Genomic DNA, 22,133 nt, shown 5'->3' with positions numbered 1-22,133 from the left:
CATACATACATCCTATCCATATGAGTATCTTCAAAGAGTGGGTATGAATATCTTAAGATTGACGAAGTCATCATAGACAACTCACTATCGAATGGTATATCACCTACCATTCAAAGAATATTTTTTTTTAGATAAAAGGCCTCACATCCCTCCTTATATTGAAAGCAAAATGTTGAACAAGGTTATGGGGAATACCCATTTTACAGCACAGGCTTAAGCCACAACTACCACAGTAAAACTAAACAGCCACCACACATCAGGCCATGAGCAGAAAAACTCTAAGGTAGACAGTAAACAAAAGATACTATGACAAGCTAAAACAAGGCACATCATCATCCAACGCCGGTTCTCTGAGCGCCAAGGGTAGTTGTTGTCACTTTTAACTTCTCAGCCATCGTCTCCATCAGCAAAGTCTCCTCAGAACGACATAGGGCTTTCCACTGCAATAAAAAGGAAATGATTTGGAAAGGCAGGATCAGTGGAGAGTAAACCATTTTATCTCTGATAATCATGTTGTTTCTGGTGGTCCAAAGCAACCAGGAAACAACCATAAGTAAAGCTGGAAAAACTATAGAATTTGCCTTATTGTTCTGCTTAGAAATGAGAAAGAAATCATCAAAATCTCTGGGAACAAAGACCTAGCCAAAAGAATATCTACACACACCAAATAAAAGAAGCCATAGGACAGGTGAATAAGATGTGAGAAGTAGTTTCCAAGGCACCACAGAGCTGACAAAATTCTGAGCCTGCGTAGTTTTTCTTTTTCAATTGCTCTGCTGATTGGATTCTACCCTTCATAGCTAATCAAACAAAGTGTTTCATTTTCATGGGAGCAGGGCATTTCCAAACCATCTACATTTTAACATCTTTCATACCTCTAAAAGCCATAGCCTCATAGAGCGATTTTGTTGTATAAAGTTTATTAGCTGATAAACCCCAGGTCAGAGAGTTAGGTGAGACACTTAGAGAGGTATTTTCAGTTATTCCTCTCAGCTCTAAACACTGATTTCTCTCCAGTTCTCCAAAAGATCTCCTAAAAGTTAGCACATCAGCACCTCTTGATATCAGCTCTGAGACTGTAACATTCTGTTGATTACAGATCTCAAATAAATTGTGGAAAGTGATTTTAAGAGGACAAGAACCATTCCAAACATCTTTCTAGAATCAACTATGATTCCCAACTCCTAGAAGCCATTCAGACCCTAATGTCATCCATTTTCTAACATTCATCACACCTTTCCAGAATTGAGACCCTTGTCACCAATGTATTGGAAGATACCATCCTCTTGAATATATTTTCTCCTCAACAAATTTATACAAAGACTATTATTAGGGGATTCAATTTTAATGATTCATTTAGCCAATAGAGCAGGGTTCAGCATTCTGGTTTTAGTTAAACCAATGCCTCGAAACTCTTTAGGAAAAGAAAGGTCTATCCATCTCACCATGTGGTATTTTCTCCCTTGTTTATTGCCAGCCCAATAGTATCTAACCTCTTATCGAATCAAACTTATGATGAATCCCTTCAGGAAGTTGGTAAAAACCCACAGCATAGGATGGGATAGAAGATAAACATGCATTGATATGAATAGCTCTTCCTGCATAGGTTAAGTTACCCCCATTCCAAAGAGAGGGTCTTTTTTCCATCTTCTAGGGAAGGAAATCAAACTCTTGGTTTAAAATTTTGTTAGGACCAATGGGTAAACCAAGATACTTCATGGAAAATTCACCTATAGGACAGTTGAGCATCTTTGCAACCTCTTCAATTTCTAATCTCTCTAAACCCACTGTGAAAACCTCACTTTTATGATAGTTAATTTTCATCCCTGCCATCTCTTCAAAGCAGTATAAGAGAATTTTTGTGACAATCACTTGCTTAGCATCAAAAGAAATAAAAATAACAATGTCATCGGCATATTGTAAATAGGTGATCCTTCCTGGGAAAATCTCAGGAACAAGACCTATAAGAACACATGATCTCTTAGCACTATCAAGAATAGCTGCTAAAGCATCACTGACTAGGTTAAAACAAAAGAGGAGATAGAGGATCTCCTTGTCTAAGACCCTTGTAAGTTCTAAAGAAATCACTTCTCTCTCCATTGATAGTGACATGGACTTTACCACCCATAACACAAGCCTTGATCCAATCAATCCATCTATTTGGAAAGTTCTTCTTCTCTAGGACCTCAAATAAGAAATTCCAGCTCACACTGTCATAAGCTTTTTCAAAATCTATTTTCATAATAATCCCTTTCTTTGATTTTGTTTTCAACACATGGAGAACCTCATGTAGGATTATACAACCTTTCAGAATGAATCTGCCAGGGATAAAGGTAGTTTGTGTATGCCAAATCATTGAAGAGGTCACCTCAGAGAATCTGTTAGTCACCACTTTACTGATGAATTTAAAACATTCATTCAGCACACAAATAGGTCTGAACTGTCTTATATTGGTGGGATCAGATCTCTTAGGGATCAGGGAAATAACTCCGAAGTTAAGTCTTTTTAGGTCTAACTTCCCTTCATACAACATCAGCAGCATCTCAAACAAGTCATTTTTAATCTCAGGCCAGAAAGCTCTAAAAAGGTGAACATTGAGACCATCAGGACCTGGAGCAATATTTAATTTGGATTCTTTTAGAACTTTGTCCATCTCTTCTATGGAAAAAGGTCAAATAAGATATTCTTTCTGACTATCTTTCAAGCTCAACTCTCAATGCCTAATAAGTGGTGAAAGGTGAACATTTGAAGGGTCATCAGCTCTAAACAAAGTCTTATAAAACTCAATGATATGGGTTTTCAACTCTTCTTTAGAATGTAGCTCTTTGCCTTCATCTTCCAGGGAGAGTATCATGCATCTTCTTCTTCTTCTTCTTCTTCCATTGGCCATTCTGTGAAAAAATTCAGTGTTTCTGTCTCCTTGCAACAAAGTCATGTCACCACATCTCTTGTGCTAGAACAATTCCTCCATCTCCTATATGTGTTCTAACTCAGGTTCCATTTCATATCTCTTATTCCATTCCTCTGCATCTAACTCCCTTAGGTCAGCTTGAGAGTCCATCTCTTGGATCAGAGACGTCAACTCAGTTTTGTGTTGATTCCTCTCCTTTTTTGTATTTATCTCCCATCCCTTCAAAAACCTTCTTAGGAGGATTGTTTTTTATTCCAGTAGTCAAGGATGTAAGAACTATCTCTAGGGATCAAATTTGTCTGACCATCTCATGAAAACCCTCTATGGCTAGCCAGGTTGACTCAAATCTAAAATATTTAAGAGATCTCTCTAAATCCTCACCAGTGTCTAGAATAAGGGGAGAATGATCAGACCCAATCCTAAGGAGGGAGGAAAGAGTAGAATTTGGATATCTATCCTCCCAACCAGCACTAACTAGAACTCTATCTAGCACCTCTAAAGTAGGGCAATCTTGCTTATTAGTCCAAGTGAATTTTGGGCCACTTCTATATAAATCTCTAAGTTCAAGATCAAAGATAAAAGAATTGAAAGACTTCATGGATCTCAGATTCAGGTTATCATTTGATTTATCACTAGCAAATCTGTACATATTAAAATCTCCACCAATGATAAAAGGGTGTTGTTTATCCTATAAATACCATCTCAACTCTTCTAAGAACTCATCTGTAAAAGAATCCACAACAGGACCACAAACCACAATTACTTCCCATATACTGTTGTCTTTCCTATATTTGATATCAGTACTCAGGAAAAAAGCACCAACATGAGTCCCCAACCTCTCAATCACCTCATTGTTAGTATCTAATAGAATTACACCAGATGCACCTCTCGAAGATTCCCAAGCCCAAGAGAAATCCTTGGAGCCTTGGAAGGAGTTCAACTATTTATCCTGAAAACTCATTTTCTTTGTCTCTTGTAAGCAAATAATGTCAGCCCCTCTATCTCTAACTAACTCTTTCAACTGTCTTTTTCTAGCTTTATTTCCCAAACCTCTCACATTCCAAAATAATACTTTCATTTTTTCCTAAGTTTTTTAGGACCGCCTCTCCTCTTCTGTTCTAAGCTCTCAGATGATTTGTTTACTACACCTACCTCTTGTTCAGTGTTATCCACAATGTCAACCTCTTCGGATTTATTTTCCAAGACATCTCTCAAATCAGTATGTGGTATGTCATGAGTCTCCTTTTCCTTCTCCTTCTCTTTTTTTCCATCTCAGTTTAGCTAATTTAGCTTGAACCTCCTCCTTGGTCTTAATAGTATCAATAGTATTTGTCGACGGGGAATACCCGTAGACCGGATATAGAGGGTATTGGGGTACGCTGGTATGAGGATCCACGTAGTACGACATCAAGCAAACAAAAGACAAGGATTATACTGGTTCAGGCCCCTTGATAGGTAATAGCCCTAATCTAGTTGGTATGGGATTATATGATGGAAACCATATATTACAAAGGGAATAGCGGAACTCGATGATACCGACAAGACCGTAGACGAGTTGGTTCGACTAGATCACCCGGCGACTTGGCTCCTGTAGACTCCAACTTCGTAGGCTGTGGTGGATGTATTGGCGGTGAGATTCGATGCCTTAGGTCCTGCCTAGGAGGTCCCTTTTATACCACGGGTCAGTTGATCTCCAAGTAGGGCTCGGAGATATCGGACCCCTCACGATATGGTAAAGACCCAGTCTTGTCCGAGTAGGACTCCCTCCATCTGTGGATTTTGTTTCTGTCACGTGATAGATTTCCTTAACGTATATAGGAACTATCCGTATACGCGCGAGTATACCGTATCAGTATACAACGCACATCCAAGTATAGAGGGTATACCTTATCCGTAACCCTGACAGTATTATTGATTTCTACTAAGTTACTGCCCAAGGAAATATTAGCAGCAATAGCAATGTTATTCAACTCAAAGGGATCAATTAACTGAAAAACAACAAAAGGGTTGGAATTACCCGTGGACTCCAGATTCTTCTTTTGGGTTAGAAGTTCAGCTCTATTTCTCAGGCTCATTCTTGAAGTAATAGCAGGTTCTGCTTTCCTGGGTCTGTTCTTCTTGTAAGAAACCTCTTGAAAGCTATCCTCTTCATCACACTCTTCCTCTTCCATCTGTTTTGCAATGTCAGACAAGGATGGAATGTCACATTTCTCCAATTCTAGGTTTTCAGTTAACATAGTCTTATTATCCCCCTCATTAGATTTTTGTGTAAGCTGTACGTACACTGAGGAAAGAATAATTGATCATATATACGAACAAGTCACGGCAAAGATCAGCTTTAACAGCTCAGTTGGCCTCCTGATATCATCCATGTCTCACGACCAACTTAACCCCCACCAAAAAAAAAAAACAATTGGAGCATTATTCACATCACATCACCTCCCTCGTATCTGGACATTATTTTACATTGGGGACAGAAATAAGTTGCTCCAATCAGTTGCTTTAAATTTGCAGGGCACGTTGTGCACACACGTCCAGAGGTTTTGGATGGATGAGGATATACCGTGGACAAACCACCAAGGAGACATGCACTCGTAATGGTGTAAATAATTAGCACTAATATTTGATTATCAACGCACCAATGTAACGTCTGCACTTGTGTTATAAGTGTAAATCGTAGCAGTAGTATACCGGTGTCAATGGTGCACAAATATTGATCAATAAGTGTTTTTTTACGAAATATTGATCAATAAGTTGTCCCTTTCCTTCTGTGGTTGTAATTGCTTTTTGCTAATTATCTTTTGTGAAGTAAACAATTTCCATATGATGTATTTATATTGAGGATTACTGTAGTTTGCTAGGCAGCTGAAAGAATCTAAATCCATTGTGGATCCACCTGCACCAATCAGACTTCAGAATTGATGGTTCAGAAATTTTCGGATGCGAAAAAATAATTAGTAAGTGTAAAAGAATACATTCCTAGCAATTTAAATGGAAAAGGTCTTTTTCCCTATCTTGTGGAGGAGATATAAAAATACGCACTGGTTGGGTGCTTTCTTAATTTTTGACCTTTTTTTCTGAAAATAAAAATAATTCCATGAAGAGGTCAATTTCCGGTTTGTGCTTTGCTAGCTTTTTGGTTCTCTGGATAATGGATAAGAATAAAACCAAAAGGTGAAACGTCCCTCACATATGTTACTACCTTAGCTTGTGGACACAATGGATAGTACTGTACATGGCATATGTTGATTTTGTTCTGATTATTTTCTCTCTTCTTTTGGAGATTACCCGAAAACAAAAATAAGACAAATGACAGTACCACACCAGAAAGTTGCTATCAATTGGTCTAGTTCTTCAAACCATTGATTGAATTCGAAATGAATTGTAACTACATAGCGTTTTTTTTGGCTATGTGCATGCATTTTTTTAGAGAGAGAATCATGGCTTTTGGAGATTTTGTTTTTTTTTTGGTCAAATCAGTAGTAATACATCTCCTTATATAAACACTTGTGATAGTCGATACAATTTGGACGGCCGAGGTAGTTTGCAAGCTTAATTTGCTTAACATAGCCTATAACCCTACATTACCTATATGTTCTAACTTTTGCATAAATGTTAAGAGTATCTAGGGTTGGTTAGGTGGTACCAACCTACAAACCCCTGTCTCTACATTGGTCCCTGCCCTTTTTGCCTTCTTAAGTGAAAGATCACTGTTCCATATTTCTATAATAATATGTCTGCCTCTGCATTAGTTAATTTTTTTTATTTTGCCTCCTTCTTAAGCAGAAAGCAAGACATTTATTTATGTTCTTAAAGCTAAGCTCATCTTTTTGGTTCTCATCAAGAAATGACTGGACAATGTTGCTCCAAGATATATACTACTAGATGACATCAAAATATGGACAATGCCTTTTTCCTTTGAGAGCTTGGTCCCCTGGCTAGAACTTCTGTTACATATTCAGCTTTGTTAAATTCCCATGTCTTGCTTACTGTCAAATGTATCCCATAATACACCGATTTGAGATGTGATGGTGCCATGGTCTGGCCACATCTGGCACTGGCCATTGCTAATTAAGCTATGGCCTCTCATTTTGGGTGTCAGTGGCGTTCTTCTCCCCTGTTGACACCTGTAGCTCAGAATCTTTGCCCCTGGATGATATGCTGGGGTTTCAGACAAAGTTGGCCGGCAAAAATAAAAAGGCCGTGGAGTTTCACAGACAATGTGAGATCTTTGGCCACCGGTGAATCAGCCAAAGCGAGTACCGTCACTTCGAGCCCGGATTGTGCTGTCACCTTGTTCAGATTTGCGAGATCCATCGAAATCGTACGTACATATATATGCAGAAAGGATTCAGCTAAGCTCTAGCTCTAGCATAGCTCACTGATTTGGAAGCTCAAACCAGCGCCTAGGACAAGAAGCCGACAAACAGCTAATTCCATGGTCTGGCTGCACGAGCAGGCCACCATGATTCATAGTCTAGTTAATTAGAGATTAAAATGGGGGATTAGCTTTTCACTAATTGCGACACGTCAGGAGTAGTTTACGTAGCTAGGGAGACGTTCTGTCTCCCTAAAAACAAAGTGAAGCCTAGTCACCTACGTGCTCTTGAGCACAGCAAAGCTCATCATCACTTCTTCGTCTCAATGGAAATCTCATGCATACACGACCATTTGTTGTCTTACTGACATGTTAGCCCTTCGTTTGCTTATGTTTCTCTTCATCTTTTAAATTTATGTAAGTATGATTTATTTTGCTGTGAAACTTGTTTTACATTAAATTTATTTTAAATATAATAATCAGTATAACAAACCGACTGAGTTATACTCCCTTTGTCCCATAAAAAACGAATACAGGACCGGATATGATATTGTATGTTCAGATTCATAGTACTAGTATGTGTCACATTCGATACTAGATTGGTTTTTTATGGGACGGAGGGAGTATATTTAAAACGGAGGTATCACAGTGACTGTTCGTGACGACAACGTTAAAAACAATATTTAGGCATGCATAGTCTCGATTACTTTTAATATATCTACCCCTAATGATGTCAACTTAGCACCTTTTAACACAAGGTAAACAATCGCCCTAACCTTTTGTGCTTGTGCTTCGCATGTGTCCAACGAGCGTTGAGCTGAATCCAGCACCGCAAAGGCAAGAATCCTACCGTGCACTCGCGGCTACTTCATGCATTGTACTACTCTTAAATTAAAGAAAAGGGGTGCAAAAAAAAGTTTATGCTGCTGATGCTGTGATGCATGCAGGACAAGCAATTAAAAGTACTCCCAAGACATGCTTTAGCAAAACAAACATAAACAAGGACAAAACATGGAATGGTAGGCGATTAGGCACCCCCAGTAGCTGCTAGTTTCGGTAGCACGAAAATTCAACTGCTTGTTAATTAATCTGAGCCGAAGGAATTAGTAGAAATAATCTTGGAACACTGGCATATTGCATTATTATTGCTCACCGGAATGTTTGAACTGCTTTCAGGCAGCATTTTTTCCAATCCTAGAAAGAGAACAAATGCAGTTTGAGGAAGCACATTTGACGTGTGTGGATACATTACTTTTACCTATCAGAGTTTAAATCCTAGTGCTCGTAATCGTGCGATTACGGGCGCGCTTCCATAAAGAGTTTTGTTGGCTTTTGTCTTCTTGTCGCATATGAAATGAGAACGCACTCGTGGATGTATACATATGAAAAGAGAGTGGGAAAGAATAAATTCAGCTTGGCATCTGTTACCCACAAGTTCAGTGATATACCGTGCAGCTTGGACAGGTATCCGTGCATATGCATCTACCTGCTGAGACATGGTAGTGAAAGGAAGAATAAAGAGAGCAAGAGAGTGGCACAAGGCACATCACCATTTGTTGCCAAGACCTCCAATCAGAGGAGGTTTTATGGGCACTCGGATGGCATTTGACTAAGCTATCAACAGTATCTAGTTGTACTCTGTAGCAAGGCACTAACCGAAAGGCTAGATGCCCAGATGCACGACAGCTACAAGATTTCAACAGAAGCAATTACCAATGAATGGTGTAGTACTTGTCCTTTTGTCTTAATTAGACGACGGAGAAGAACTTGGCATAAGAAAAAGGGGTGATACGAAGTACCAACTGGACCAGAGAAATTAAACAATTGGAGGATATACGGCTGGAATAATGCCATAATGTGTATTCTGTACTGTGTACGACAACAAACGTTTATTAGTGAATGCAAGCAGTCGTATTGATTGAAGCTAGCCATAAAATTATGAAAAAGCGTTCGCGAATTTAAAATTTACATTCAAATATAAAGAACTGTTTACATACTATGTATGTAGAAACTCAATCTAAATCCAGCTTCATGTGTAGGGCAGTAGTTCCAACACCATTGCAAAGCTTTTGTAATGGCCCTGGGCAACTAACATAGAACAGGGAAAAACATTTGAATAATGATCGATTGAACCTGTGGTTGCATTGCTCCTGATTACGTGATAAGTATCACTTGTTGAGAAGGTACAACATATATTACAGATATATCTATCAACAGCCCCACCATAATACAACACCAACTAACAAAATTTGATGAGCGCATATCACCCATCCAAGGCATGAGTGCAAATAAATGAAGAAAATTTCAATGGAATTGAAACCTCATGATTCATGAAGATTTTGAATTTCAACTTTCAAAGTTTGGAGCTTACGCTCAACAGTGGACAACTCACCCTGAACACCCTGCAGCCAATCTATCTTTTGCTGACATGCATCTTGATAAGGTTTGCTGACAGTCTCAACAAAATGGACTAATTGATTAGCACTACGGGATATATCCTGCTGAATAGCTTCGTCAACTTTTGAAGATAGTTTTTCAGCAGCCTTGCCGATCTTCTCTACTGCAAGTTTCCGACGGGTAGGAAAATTTGATATTGCAAAGAACCTGAAAAAGGAGTATTGTCCATTAGATCAATATGCATATAATTTCATATCAGCTGATTCCATGCATAGCAAACCTATTTACTGAAAAGTGGCCTCTAGTTATCAATCGAGAATTACCCGCCAGCTGAGCAAAGAGCTAGAGCAAGAAGGTCTTCAAGTGTACTTGTCAAAACAGAGGTCAAAAGAGAAGCTGACAATCCAGCAACCCCTAGCCCTCCAAAGGTTCCCCAAGCCTTCACTTAGCAAAGCTCAGAATGAGAACAGCGAAGAAAAAACAAGTATAATGAAATCATAGACGGCCTCAAAACTAGATGCTCTCAAACAAAATTGATAACCATGGGAAGTACGAAGTAGTAGTAATAGGAAGGCTTCATCTACCCCAGCAAGAGTATCCACTTGCCCAAATACTAATTACTTGCCTATGATAAAATTAAAATAGTTGGTACATAATAAGAATTAAGAAGACCATTATTATCATTTTCATTAAGAAAAAAGAATCAAAGTAAGCTTCAGTCCAACTCCCCTACTTCAGGTTATTTTAATGTTATTATAGTTGGTATATCATGTCTTCCATGTGACTTTCTGTATCAGTATTACTTGAGACCTTTCAGTGGTTTTAGGTTTTCTCATCTGTGCTGAAAACTTCAGGGCTTAGAAGTCACACTTTGTTAGTTTATAAGGATAAGCTTATTCTACAGTTTCAGGAATAATAAAGAAGTATACTGTATGTATAAAAAAGTTATAACTATATCTTCATAGGCATACCACTTCACGAATTTCTTCTTCAAAAACCTTAGCAGCAGCACTAGCACTGAAGCCATCCAGTGCCTTTACACAGAGTTTCTCTTCTTCATTGACAAGTTCATTTTTCTCTGGCGGAATCCTTTGCTCCTGGGCAACCAATGCACCCCATCTCTCATGGAAGCAGTCCACATATATATTTGCTTCACGGACATTGGTAGAACTCAACCATGTAGAATATTCACTTAGCAAATTCTAGACAAAAGAAAGAAAGTTTTGTTGATAACACAAACAAATAAGCACCACGATGCAAATAAATAACCAACATGAAGCAAATGCTAGAAATCTTTTAAACAAATAGGAGTAATCGGCATGAACAAATATGAACCAGACACCAGGAGTTAATGATGCCCACTACTCAATTTTCTCGTGATATTTATGTATCTGAATTGTTTGCAACAAACCTGGGCAATTTTTGTCTGAATGACATGTGCAAGAAAATGTGGAAAATACAAACATGTAGAAAGAAAATTTTTAATATGATATGTAAATGAGAAGAGTGTTCAACATACTGCTGCGTCATCAAGGGAAGGGCTCAGAATATCATTTTGAAAAAATGATGTAACTTTGGTGGGAGTGCTTTTCCCCCCTGAAAGGGTGTATGTAAAAATAAGGTCAATGTTTGACAACTGAAGTGTAGATTCCATGAGCGAAATTGCTCGGCCTTTAGCTCTCGCAATCTGCAAGATAAAAAGAAAATATCAATGCAACAGGTTAAGACATTTGTCAACTATACAGTATTACATATGGCCTAAAGATATCTCAACTGAAGCACATGCCACTGGAAGAAAAACTAAACCACCCCTCATAATTTCCTTAGAAAGGAGAGGAAGACTTTCACTCTTTTGTTCGCATAAACTTCAGGGAGAAAAAATGAATAACCAGCAGGAAAAACACCATTATTTGTATGTTTTCTCTTATTTTGCATCAAAGCTAACTACTATGTATGCCTTATGGTTGCAAATAGGGAATATATCATAGTAGAATTGAAGAACATAGGGTAAAACAGAAATAGTCATCTTCAGAAAACCTACAAGGGATGAAATCTGCCTTTGCCAAGAATCACTGTCAGCCTCAATCTTCACAGCATAATTGTTTGCACCAGAAACAAGATCCTTGATGGACGTTAGGTCATCAATAGCCTTTTCATATTCTAGCTTCACAAGCCTTTGACATGACGTTAGCAAACGATCTGCAATTCCAATTGGCGTTTCAAGTTTCAGCCGGACCCTTTCCTTCCCATTTTCTGTTGATCCATCCAAGAAGCTCAATAGGTAATGCTCTAGATCATAAAACTTGCTGTTTCTCCATCTAGGGTCATTAAACAAAGCTTCCCCATGATGCTCTCTTCCATCATTTTTTGAATACAAAAGCTTGGCCTCCAGAGCAGAGCGTGAAGATACAGGAAATAATGTCACATCCTCTGTGTTAAGCAATTTTCTTGCATTTTCCTTGATAAATGCAGTAGCCTCTTCAAGCTAAAACCGTTGGATTGAGAAGCAAAATAGCAATCAGGAAAAAGGTAAATAGGATAGGCAATATTTTGCAGGGATTTTGAACTAGAGATTTATATCAGACCTCGTTACTGTTCCGATAAAGGTCCAATTTGTTTAGTACAAATACAACTTTCTTCTTCCACTGCTGAACATACTGGAGAAATCCGACCTAGAAGTCAAGAACGTTTTTAGCTCCACTGTAAAGGACAAATAATAAAGGACCAAGGACAAAAATGCATCCTTGAGAGATAAATAAGGATTATAGAATTTTCAATAAAATATTTGTTAGGTAAGGAATCGCATAAGGATAAAATCCTAAGCAATATGCAATCTATAAGTTTAAAAAGGCTCGTCACAGATGGCCACAATATCACGTTCCTCAAAAAAGAAACTTGGGTGTGAAAATTTAAGTCTTTAGTCAGTATTCAAATAAGTGTACCAAACTACATAAAAAATGTGAGACAGAATGCATATCATAGGTTGGGGCCAAGGAAGTGTGTTCTGCAATAATTTAGGCAACAGGCAACAGGCACTTTCCTAAGGAAGTGCAGCACGCTAAATTGCCAATGCATGATAAAAGGATGCATTGAGTTAATCGCCCTGGGAGATTATATTTTAAACCCACCGATCCCAGGAACTTAGACAAGTCATACAGACAATCCTTCCCTTTTGATTAATTTCATAATTGTAAAGAACTAGAACCAAATACAAATCAAGAGATTATTCAGTTATCCATGCAGAGGAAATAAAAATGGGGCACATTCAACAAATGATCTATTATAGGATTTGACTCATTTTTTTTATTGTTTCATGCTTTCTACCTACCATTCCTAAAACATAGTGGTGAGATAATGACTATCAAATGCATAAAGAATTGGCACAATCAAATAATCATAATCATTACCTCACTGTCAGTCAATGGTCTGTCTGATGAAAGAACAAAGAGTATTAGGTCAGCTCGGGGCACATATTCTTCAGTAAGCCGTTGCTGCCTTTGGAGAATAACATTTGTTCCAGGCGTATCAACTAGGTTCATCTGTTCAATAGTACACAATTAAACATCTCACAGCCATGGAGATGAAGTCATGAGTCAAGAAAATTGCACCAGTAAGTTGGCATTGTAACATTAATGTAACCCAGAAACACTCAGGGGAAATAAGGTGGAAGACGACTGCCATTTATTTTTTGAAATCCCTCTCAATTATAGCGAATGCAGACCCATAAAAAGTCAGTAAACAGCTAACAGACAGGTTGTAATTTGTCTAAAAAAACAGACAGGTTGTACATGCTAAAACTACAGCATTTTGTAGAGGAAAGAGTTGTATTCCTCTATTTCATACATATTCATTAACTCGAATGCTTCCTTAGAACAAATATTTCTTTGAGATTCATAAAGAAAGCAGCCTTCAAGTAGTTGAAAAATATTATGCTTCCTTACATCATGATAACCATCCTGGCGTAGCTAGCTTGTTCAACCAAATACAGTAAAGGGTGAAAGGGTAGCATCAAGACATCAACTATGTACTTACTTCCTTCAATACGGGTGCCGATAAATAGCACATGTATTGACCATCCGGGTGCCTCTCACATCGTTCTGCGCTTTCAGAGTCAACATCAGAATATGATAGCAACATGATCTCATTTGTTGTGGGCACAACTCCTTCCTGAAGATACTTCCTCCCAAGTAGAGCATTTATAAAAGTTGATTTTCCCGAATTAAATTCACCCTGAGATAAATTTAGAGACTAATTAAGAAACATAAATGTAAGAGAAGATAGATTGACCAATATAATGTATAACAGTCTGAAGAACAGTTCAACTTTTTAATAAAATAAATTGATTTCATCAGGACAACAAGCACAGCAGTTCAGTTTATGCCTTTGTAGAACAGGACCTATGTTTGGTGGAGTTATAATCTGATTAATTATAATGAAAGATGAAAGAGAAAAGCAAGGGGCTTTATGTCAGCTGATGCAAATGGATCACCATCAAGGATGTCGGCATATATGCTTCCAGTTATATAAATGAGGATGTGGACATAAATGAGTTTTGTTTTAAGAAATGTCCATTTAATAGCGACTCTTCTGGTAGTTTATATGAACTCTAAACTACAAAACCAGATATTTTTTAACATCAAACTCTCAACCCTCTCACAGCAAAACTGGATTGCTTTTGTTTATGTGGCATTTGCATGCCACCCCCTTGAGATTTTGTCGGTGCCAGACCTAAAAAAGACTTTGCTAGGTGGGCTGGCATGTGAGCTAAAACATCAGTGTGGTCATCAGCATGTGAGCAGACATCAACCAAACCAGCCTGAGGGTTTAAAAAGTGAACAGGATTTTAGAGTTTGTGGTCGCAAAATGTCCAATTCTCTACTCCAGGAATTCAGGTTGGGAGTGATCCATTTTTAAGTTCAAGGTTGGAGGTTGAGATAGTTGATTTCAACACTTTGCAAAGGTGTGGGCTGTAAATGGATTTTTTCAGAAAAACATAGTGTATGTCAGCATCATACGAGCATAGTGTGAACAATATTTCTCCTCTTAAAAAGAATTTTAGTTTTTTAAATTTTTTAGCCAGAGTTCATGATGTAAAATCAGCCAAAATCAACATTAAATGCTACAGGTTTATCTGAACCGCCTAAAAATATAATTGCTGCTAAGCATTGATCCAACATGGTCATAACTTCTCATAAAAAAATCCTTGGGGTGAGAAATAATCATATAATATAAATTGCTTTGAGAAAATCCATGGCAGGACTGTCAGTGTTATCCAGCGTGAGAAGCAGCATTTCCATGAACCACATAATACAATTTCATTATTTATGCAAACAACAGAAGAATCATGTCTAAAAAATCATCTGTCTATGAAGTATAAAGCAAGCTATCAACATTTAATGTAAACCAAATTACCACAGTAACCAACAAAAATGGCTCACTCAGGCGAGAAGCAGCATCAACTAGAAGCTCAACTTCCTCCATCTGTTGCCACAAAACAGAAAATTATATTTCAAGTCGAGGATATGCTAGAAATGATGATGTGAAGTAAAACTGAATTCATTCCAGGGCAACTTCAACTACCAAATATGTAACATTAGATGATCACCATTGGTGCTGCCTTGCGGATAACAGCAACAGCTTCACTTAGAATAGGCTTTTCTATCGATATCAGCTGCATTACTTTTTCATCTAGTTTTGTGAATCCAGCAACTTTTGCCTTCTCACGAGTTAGGACCATTACATTATCTGCTTCTTCCAAAGTACTAGCTGAAGAGTAATTAGCCTGTAGGACACTTTCAGCGGTATCCACTTTTGAAAAATCCCGTTCTATAATATCATCAGCGAGTACTTGAATACCAGCTAAAGACATAACAATTCCAGATGCACCGGATTGGAGCAACCTGGATGTGTTATCTGAGTAAGACCCTTCACTTTGCGAATCACTCAAAGTGGAAAAAATGGGGATCTTCACATGCTGAGTGCCACTAACACCATTCATAACATTAATAGCATCATCACTGCCGGTATCGATGATAAGAAAATCAGCCCCCTCTGAACTTGTGGCGCTTCTTGCAGTGTCTGCAGAACGTATGGTTCTAGCGACAAGAGGGAGGTATATGGAGTCCGAGTTGGACTTCATCATCATACTCCTTGCAACAATAGCAGGAATACCTGCATCAAAGTACAGAAGGAACCTCCTTAGAAAAATGCTTGGTTGTTGCTACATACTAGTAGTTTCTTTTTTAGTACTTCTAAAGAAACTGACTGATTATTGGTTAGCACCACGACAGAGAACAATATCTAGCGAAATCTGGTCAAAGTTATTGACATGACAAGTACTGAAAACTGGGAAAAGGAGCAGGTAAGACAAGTGACTAAAAAATGTACTTCCTTCGTCCCATATTAAGTTCATTTTTAGCCCCTTCAATTTGTCCCAAAATAAGTTCATTTTTGGAGTAATCATTGTGAATGACTAGTTGATACCCCACGCGTTGCTGCGGGACAGTTATATCGTGAATTTGTAAGCTATAATTCTAGAACTTTTTTTTTGACTGAATAATTCTAGAACTTTTGACTATTGGTATAGTATCATTACATAGAAGGGACCATATAGCTATAAATTTATCATAATTACATGATCAACATGCTTGAACGTTCGATCTGTACATTGAATTGCTATATGAATAGAAATGACATGATTCCAATTAAGATACTCCCATTTCGAAGAACCATAAACGGTAAGCAAACATGACACTATTTTTATTATGTACTAAATTGGCTTAAGATCTCATTCAGATATTTTAAATAACTAATAAAATATTTCTTTTTGTGAGAAAACAAAGAGAAAATACGGATAACGTTGCATGCATATGTTGGTATATGATCTTAAAAAAAAACAACTATTGGGTGCATGAATCTAGTAATTTCAAGAAACATGTTCACCTATAAGTAAATTGGAGGAACTGTGGAGAAACAAATTTAGTGATTGCGGTCTTAAAAACACAAAGATTTGGCACAACCTTTTAACACGAAGAAATCAGATATGAAAAGAAGCAAGATCATGATAGAGTACCAAAAACCAATCACCATAGGAGATAGGCATAGATACACATCCTTGCAATTGGTAAAAATCGAGTGTTGTAATCTGTCCAACAAATTTTCGATGTCATCTATGACAGTGACAAACCAAAATTTCATTGGACCATTGACATTTCCTCTTTAGATGATTGAGGAAGCCTGTTCAAGCATAAATATTCCAAGAAAATCCATTGGATCAACCTAGATATGGCTAGTAGATGCATTAGAAAAATTAAAGGGAATGATAAAAAGGTAGACACAAATGTAGTGGTGTAGGCTTTAGGTGGGAGATGTATTGGTTAGTGGTTAGTGATAAAGGGAGATATAATGATGCGTGAGGTAATTAAGCGGAAGACAAAAGGCATTGGTCCTCTCAAATGCCATCGGCTGAGAAGAACTTGATCTAATGGTTGATTTGCATAGACGCAAGATGATCTAATGGTTAATATAATCTTGATGATGTGGTCTCACAGAATTTAAGCTTTATAGCATAAATGACTTGTAGTGGGTACCAACTATAAAGGAAGAAAGGATGGTATTTGGAGTAGATAAAGTGATGAATAGTTGCATTGGGATTTGATAAAATAAGAGTATTCTAGTTTTTTTTTTTGTTGTTTTTTATGATATGTGTGTGATTGATGAAAAATGAACTTATTTTGGGATAGAGGTGGTACTAAATTATACGAAACCATATGGCATATTCTAAAGGGTGAAGTCCAATTATGGCCCTTAAACTTTGCTCGAAATCCATTTTTCGCCATGAACTATAAAATCGATTGGCGTTCGGCCTCAACTTTCAAACCGAATAAATATCACCCTGAAACATATTTTTCATTGGCTTTGTTTCAAACAAGCAACTACCTACCACAACAAGCAACTACTCGTACGAAATACGAAGCTGGGGAGAAAAAAAGCAGTCACCAACCGTCGTCAGCCAGCACGACGCCGCTGGCACCGACCGCCGAGGCGACGTCGACGCGCTCCGCGACGAGCAGGTAGGCGCGGTCCCCGACCGACGCCTTGAGCGAGAGCGCGGCCTCGTAGACGCGCCCGCCGCCCTCCTCCCCGGCCTCGAGCACGACGATCCCCACGCCTCGCGCCACGGCCGCGACCACCGCGTCCCCGGAGGCCAGCGCCTCGTCGGCGCCGACGCGGAGGACGAGCGCCGGGACCCGGATCTCCGGCCGCTTGAACCCGCCCGGGAACAGCGTCCTCGGCGGCTCCCTCGAAGAAGCAGCACCGCCGCCCCCGCCGGACACTCCCCCTCCGGCGGCCGCAGCGGCGCCAACATCGCGGAGGCGGAGGCGGTGGCGGTGGCGCGGGAGGAGGAGGGAGCGGGAGGTGGGGAGGAGGAGGAGGCCGCCCGCGCGCGGCAAGGGGAGGCCGGTGGAGGAGGTGGAAGCGGCGAACATGGGGAGCGACAGGGATGGGACTGGGAGAGCGAGCTCTCGCCTCTCGCGCGCGCGGGCGCGTGTGGACAGCGGAGAGTGGAGGAGAGGAGAGGAGAGGAGAGGGGGGAGTGGGAGGTGGAGCCGCGCGTGGAGTGGAGTGGAATGGAGGGGATATGGAGTTTTCTCGCGGATTTGGTTGGATAGGGTGATCGCGGAGCACCGCCCGGCGCCCGCACGGGGGATTTTCCCGGTCGCGCTCACTCGCACAAGCCGTTTGATGGCCGTTTCCTTCAAAAACTAGCGTGGTTCAAGTGACAGGTTTTTTACTGGAGTTTAACTTCCGGCTTGTGCAAAATGCGTCGGGAGACATGAGTACGTGCACTAACAAGATATTTTAGTTTTCTATAAAAGATGCCCGTACGTTACAACGGATGAATGTTATTTTAATCTTATTATTGTTATACGGTTTGGCTATGGTGAAATTCACTGTGAGAATTCGCTTGGATATTTTTTTTTCTAGAAAATCATGAGTTGTAATTAGGAGTCTAACACTCATCTCAAGTTAGTATGCAAGTTTTTTTAAAGAAATTTCTTATACGGCTCCTTTTATATTTCTAAAAGCAAACGAACTTAAAATTGGACTCAAACATGGATGTATATTTCTAAAAGCGAACAAATTTAAAAACCGACTCTAACACGGATGACGTACCAAAATACCAGCAAAAACATCTTCAATTTTTATAATAGTAGAGATAGAGATACGGTTTAATTGAACACATTGAACACATCTATCGACTAATTTTGTAAAAAGAATATCTGCTAAGAATTATTGGGGTTGTTTGGCTGTATGGTTTACTGTTGTGCTATAGCAAGCGCAAATAGTACCACCCACACAAGACAGCGGCAGATAAAGTTGTAGCTATAGTTTCGGCCTACCGAACATAACCCATTAGTAGCTATAAGTAATTAAGAAGAGTGAAATACGCTGACACTTATATCACGATATAATATTGATTCCTAAACTTTGAAAACAACATAAATACACGTCGGTAACCACGTTAATACATAGAGTACACGTCCTACTATTTTTTTTAACTTGTATGATAGTCACTCTGCACTTAAATATACTTATCCTAGTAAAACAAACAAATCAGACAACTACTTTATCCAAAGTCGTAGTGCTAACATGGGTCTAATCTCATTCTATGTTACAACATTTGAAAACGGAGTGGGTATATTTAACAAGAATGAGGGGCTACATTTGTATTTCGAAAGTTTAGAAACTATAATGACACCAAGTATAACTTTAAGAATTGACAATGCATTTGACTCAATTGAAAAAATAGACGAGAATATTAGCACTTCCATCTTTACACCATAGATTTTCACAGCTCATATGGAATAATAGAAAAGCAAAGGAATTTTGAAAGATTTGTATCCTATGAAAAAAAATTCAATGCATCCATTTAAAACAAAGGATCCAGCACTACAAATTCCTTTAAAAATTGTATGGAATGGGCGGCCAATCCATGGGAAACATTTAGGAAAATAAGATTGAGGTTGTGCTTCATGTTTTCTTCTTCCCGTGACTCAAATTTTCTGCATGTTCCCTATGTATAATAGTTTTGAAGCTTTATGTATTTTTAAAGTTAACATAGAAATTTGATTGTCATCCTATCATGTTTCTACGTTTTTACGGTTTTCCTATTCAGGTGATCCAACTAGAATCTATGTTTGCTTTTCTATCAAAATCCATCGTACCAGAACTTGAACAGGGTAACAAACTAGACAAACCATGGAAATGCTATCCTATTAAATTTTGTCATTGCGCATATTCTCTCTTATGGACACAGATTTGATATCAAATCGAACAGTTCCTTTTCATTGTTCCCGAAATTTGGTACTATGTCATTAATAGTTACTTTTTATTTAGACATATAATATATATACGATGATGTGTAAGAAATGAAGTATGTACCCTTAAAATGTTTGAATTGACTTTCTCCGCACAAAGGTGATCGCATTGGGCGAAGAAAGAAGCTAGGACCTAAGATCACGTTGCAATACCAAAATATTTTTTTCTTAAGTTGTCTATTTATCGGTTGCCTTCTTTTTTTTTCTTTTTCCATTAATCACTTTTACATGCTTAGCATTGCCTAGAAATTCATGCACGTCAACAAACTAATTAATCCATCTCTTCGTGATCAATCCCACCATTCATGTACCCAAACATAGAACTCAATATCACCGCTACTCTCAAGAGACAGAGAGGAGGGCATCCTGAATCTACCAACCAAAAAAGCCACTAAGGACAAGAGCCCTCTCTAGCTCTAGAATAGAAGAAACTTAACATCTTGTACACACTACAGCAAAAGGATCCAGATAAGAACATATGAGTAGGGTATTACGTTTCCGTACGGCCCGAACCTGTATAAACTCATTGTCTCGTGTTCCCGACTTTAGGTCCGCACACTAGCGCCCTGGCTGAATCACAAAATGGAGGTTCTGTAAGTGTTCTGGACATGAGATACTTCTTACTTCTATTTTAGGCTCGGTGGGAACAACCATATACTAAGTTTAATACGGAATCAAGTCTCATATATGGAAGGTGTTCTGGATAAGGGAAGAGAAACAAAGTCCTACTTGAACACTACAAGGTCTACTTGAATCGTATCCATAGTTGCCTCCCTCGCCTTACTTGGACAAGAGAGCACCCGAGGGTATAAATACAAGTCCACCAGAAGGAGAAGGGATGCATAGATAATAAACCAATACAGATTAGCATAAGTCAAGACAAGCCTATAGCGCCACAAAAGCTAGGGCAATCTCTAATCTTGTTGAGTTCATGTTCGAGGAAGTCGACTACTACTAGTCGTCGACCACATGTGAGAGCTTTACACCGCTATACTGATAGAAATTATGTTAGGTCATCCTTATTATTGTACTCGTGTGATATTGATATATAATAGCAACACCAGTTCCGATCAACAGGAGTAAAGTTATTACACGTAAGTAAGAGTCTTGGATATGTATAAAAAATAAATGTCTCTCGTCTCTTAACTCTTACCTTAATCTTGCGTATACCTTGACACCAACGACTCCTATACTTCAAAAATACCATATATGGGGTATAGCCTGTTGACGGATTCCTTTTCTCCCTGCTAGAGTAGTGACACCCCCACCTTCCTATGCACTACCGCCTCTAGACTTGTTGTCACTCGTTGGCATTGCTTTCCTATTACCGCCACCACTAGTGTCTCCGTCTCTCCTCTTCTCAAGTCACCTAAGGCCCAATTTAATTTAGATTTTTAAAAATATTATTGATGTGGATTTTGTAAAATAAAAGGATAAGTTAAATATTTTAGAAATAAAACTTAATAAATAGCTTAAAACAAGATATATAAACAATTGATTTTTTAAGGATAGAATAAATACTCTGTTAAACAGAAATGTTCCATAACCGATGAGTTGTCCTCTTCCCTCCTCTCACCCTTTCCCTGCCACTCTTTTATCTCTATGGATGCAAGCGGGATGGGTTAGTGGGATTTTTCTTCTTCTTATTTCATTTCTAGTTTATTTTATCTAAAAGTTATATTACCATGTGAGAAATGAACTAACGAGTGAACTTTATTTTTTTAAAAAAAATTATTATACTATCATGTGAGAAATAAATTAGCGAGCAAATTTTATGGACTTGTCCGGTTCCCTACTCCATGACCAGTCGAAGGTCGACGATGTTTAGGCACCCTTTGATTCAAAGGAAATTCATAGAAATTTTTAGAGAATTTCATTCCTATAGGAATTTTTCCTATATAGCCCTTTGAATCAAAGGAATGGATCTTATGGAATCCTATGAAATTCCTATGGATTGCCTGCCATGCAAGTTTTGGAGAAATTCTAACATGAGGTAAAACCTCTTGGAAACTTTCCTTTGAGTCTTTATCTCTCCTCTAATTCCTACGTTTTTCATGCGGTTCAATCAAACGGTCATTCCTGTGTTTTGCAATCCTCTGTTTTACACTTACATTTCTATCAAAAT

General features: G+C 38.5%; 1 protein-coding gene across 1 annotated transcript; it reads right to left on the bottom strand.

Moving 5' to 3' along the window:
• Nucleotides 1-9,522: 9,522 nt before the first annotated feature.
• Nucleotides 9,523-18,228, bottom strand: LOC127773852 (probable transmembrane GTPase FZO-like, chloroplastic). Its single transcript, XM_052300050.1, has 10 exons — nucleotides 17,629-18,228; nucleotides 15,232-15,797; nucleotides 15,039-15,107; nucleotides 13,659-13,856; nucleotides 13,034-13,165; nucleotides 12,212-12,298; nucleotides 11,668-12,111; nucleotides 11,146-11,313; nucleotides 10,598-10,828; nucleotides 9,523-9,833 (listed from the first exon to the last, which is right to left on the bottom strand). The coding sequence occupies exons 1-10, from the start codon at nucleotides 18,113-18,115 to the stop codon at nucleotides 9,765-9,767; spliced, it is 2,451 nt and encodes an 816-aa protein (XP_052156010.1). The 5' UTR covers nucleotides 18,116-18,228; the 3' UTR covers nucleotides 9,523-9,764.
• Nucleotides 18,229-22,133: the final 3,905 nt, after the last annotated feature.

The sequence above is a fragment of the Oryza glaberrima genome, chromosome 5 (genome assembly GCF_000147395.1).
Source record: "Oryza glaberrima chromosome 5, OglaRS2, whole genome shotgun sequence".
NCBI classification, from domain to species: Eukaryota; Viridiplantae; Streptophyta; class Magnoliopsida; order Poales; family Poaceae; genus Oryza; species Oryza glaberrima.
This window is presented reverse-complemented; position numbering and strand designations above follow the sequence as displayed.

What these genes read in the sequence shown, in the direction of transcription:
- LOC127773852 (XM_052300050.1), bottom strand. Translation starts at nt 18,115, where the DNA reads ATGTTCGCCGCTTCCACCTCCTCCACCGGCCTCCCCTTGCCGCGCGCG. An exon ending in CGTCGTGCTGGCTGACGACG is followed by an intron (nt 15,798 to 17,628) that starts GTTGGTGACTGC and finishes ACTTTGATGCAG; the next exon opens with GTATTCCTGCTATTGTTGCA. An exon ending in CTTCCCTTGATGACGCAGCA is followed by an intron (nt 10,829 to 11,145) that starts GTATGTTGAACA and finishes TCTTTTGTCTAG; the next exon opens with AATTTGCTAAGTGAATATTC.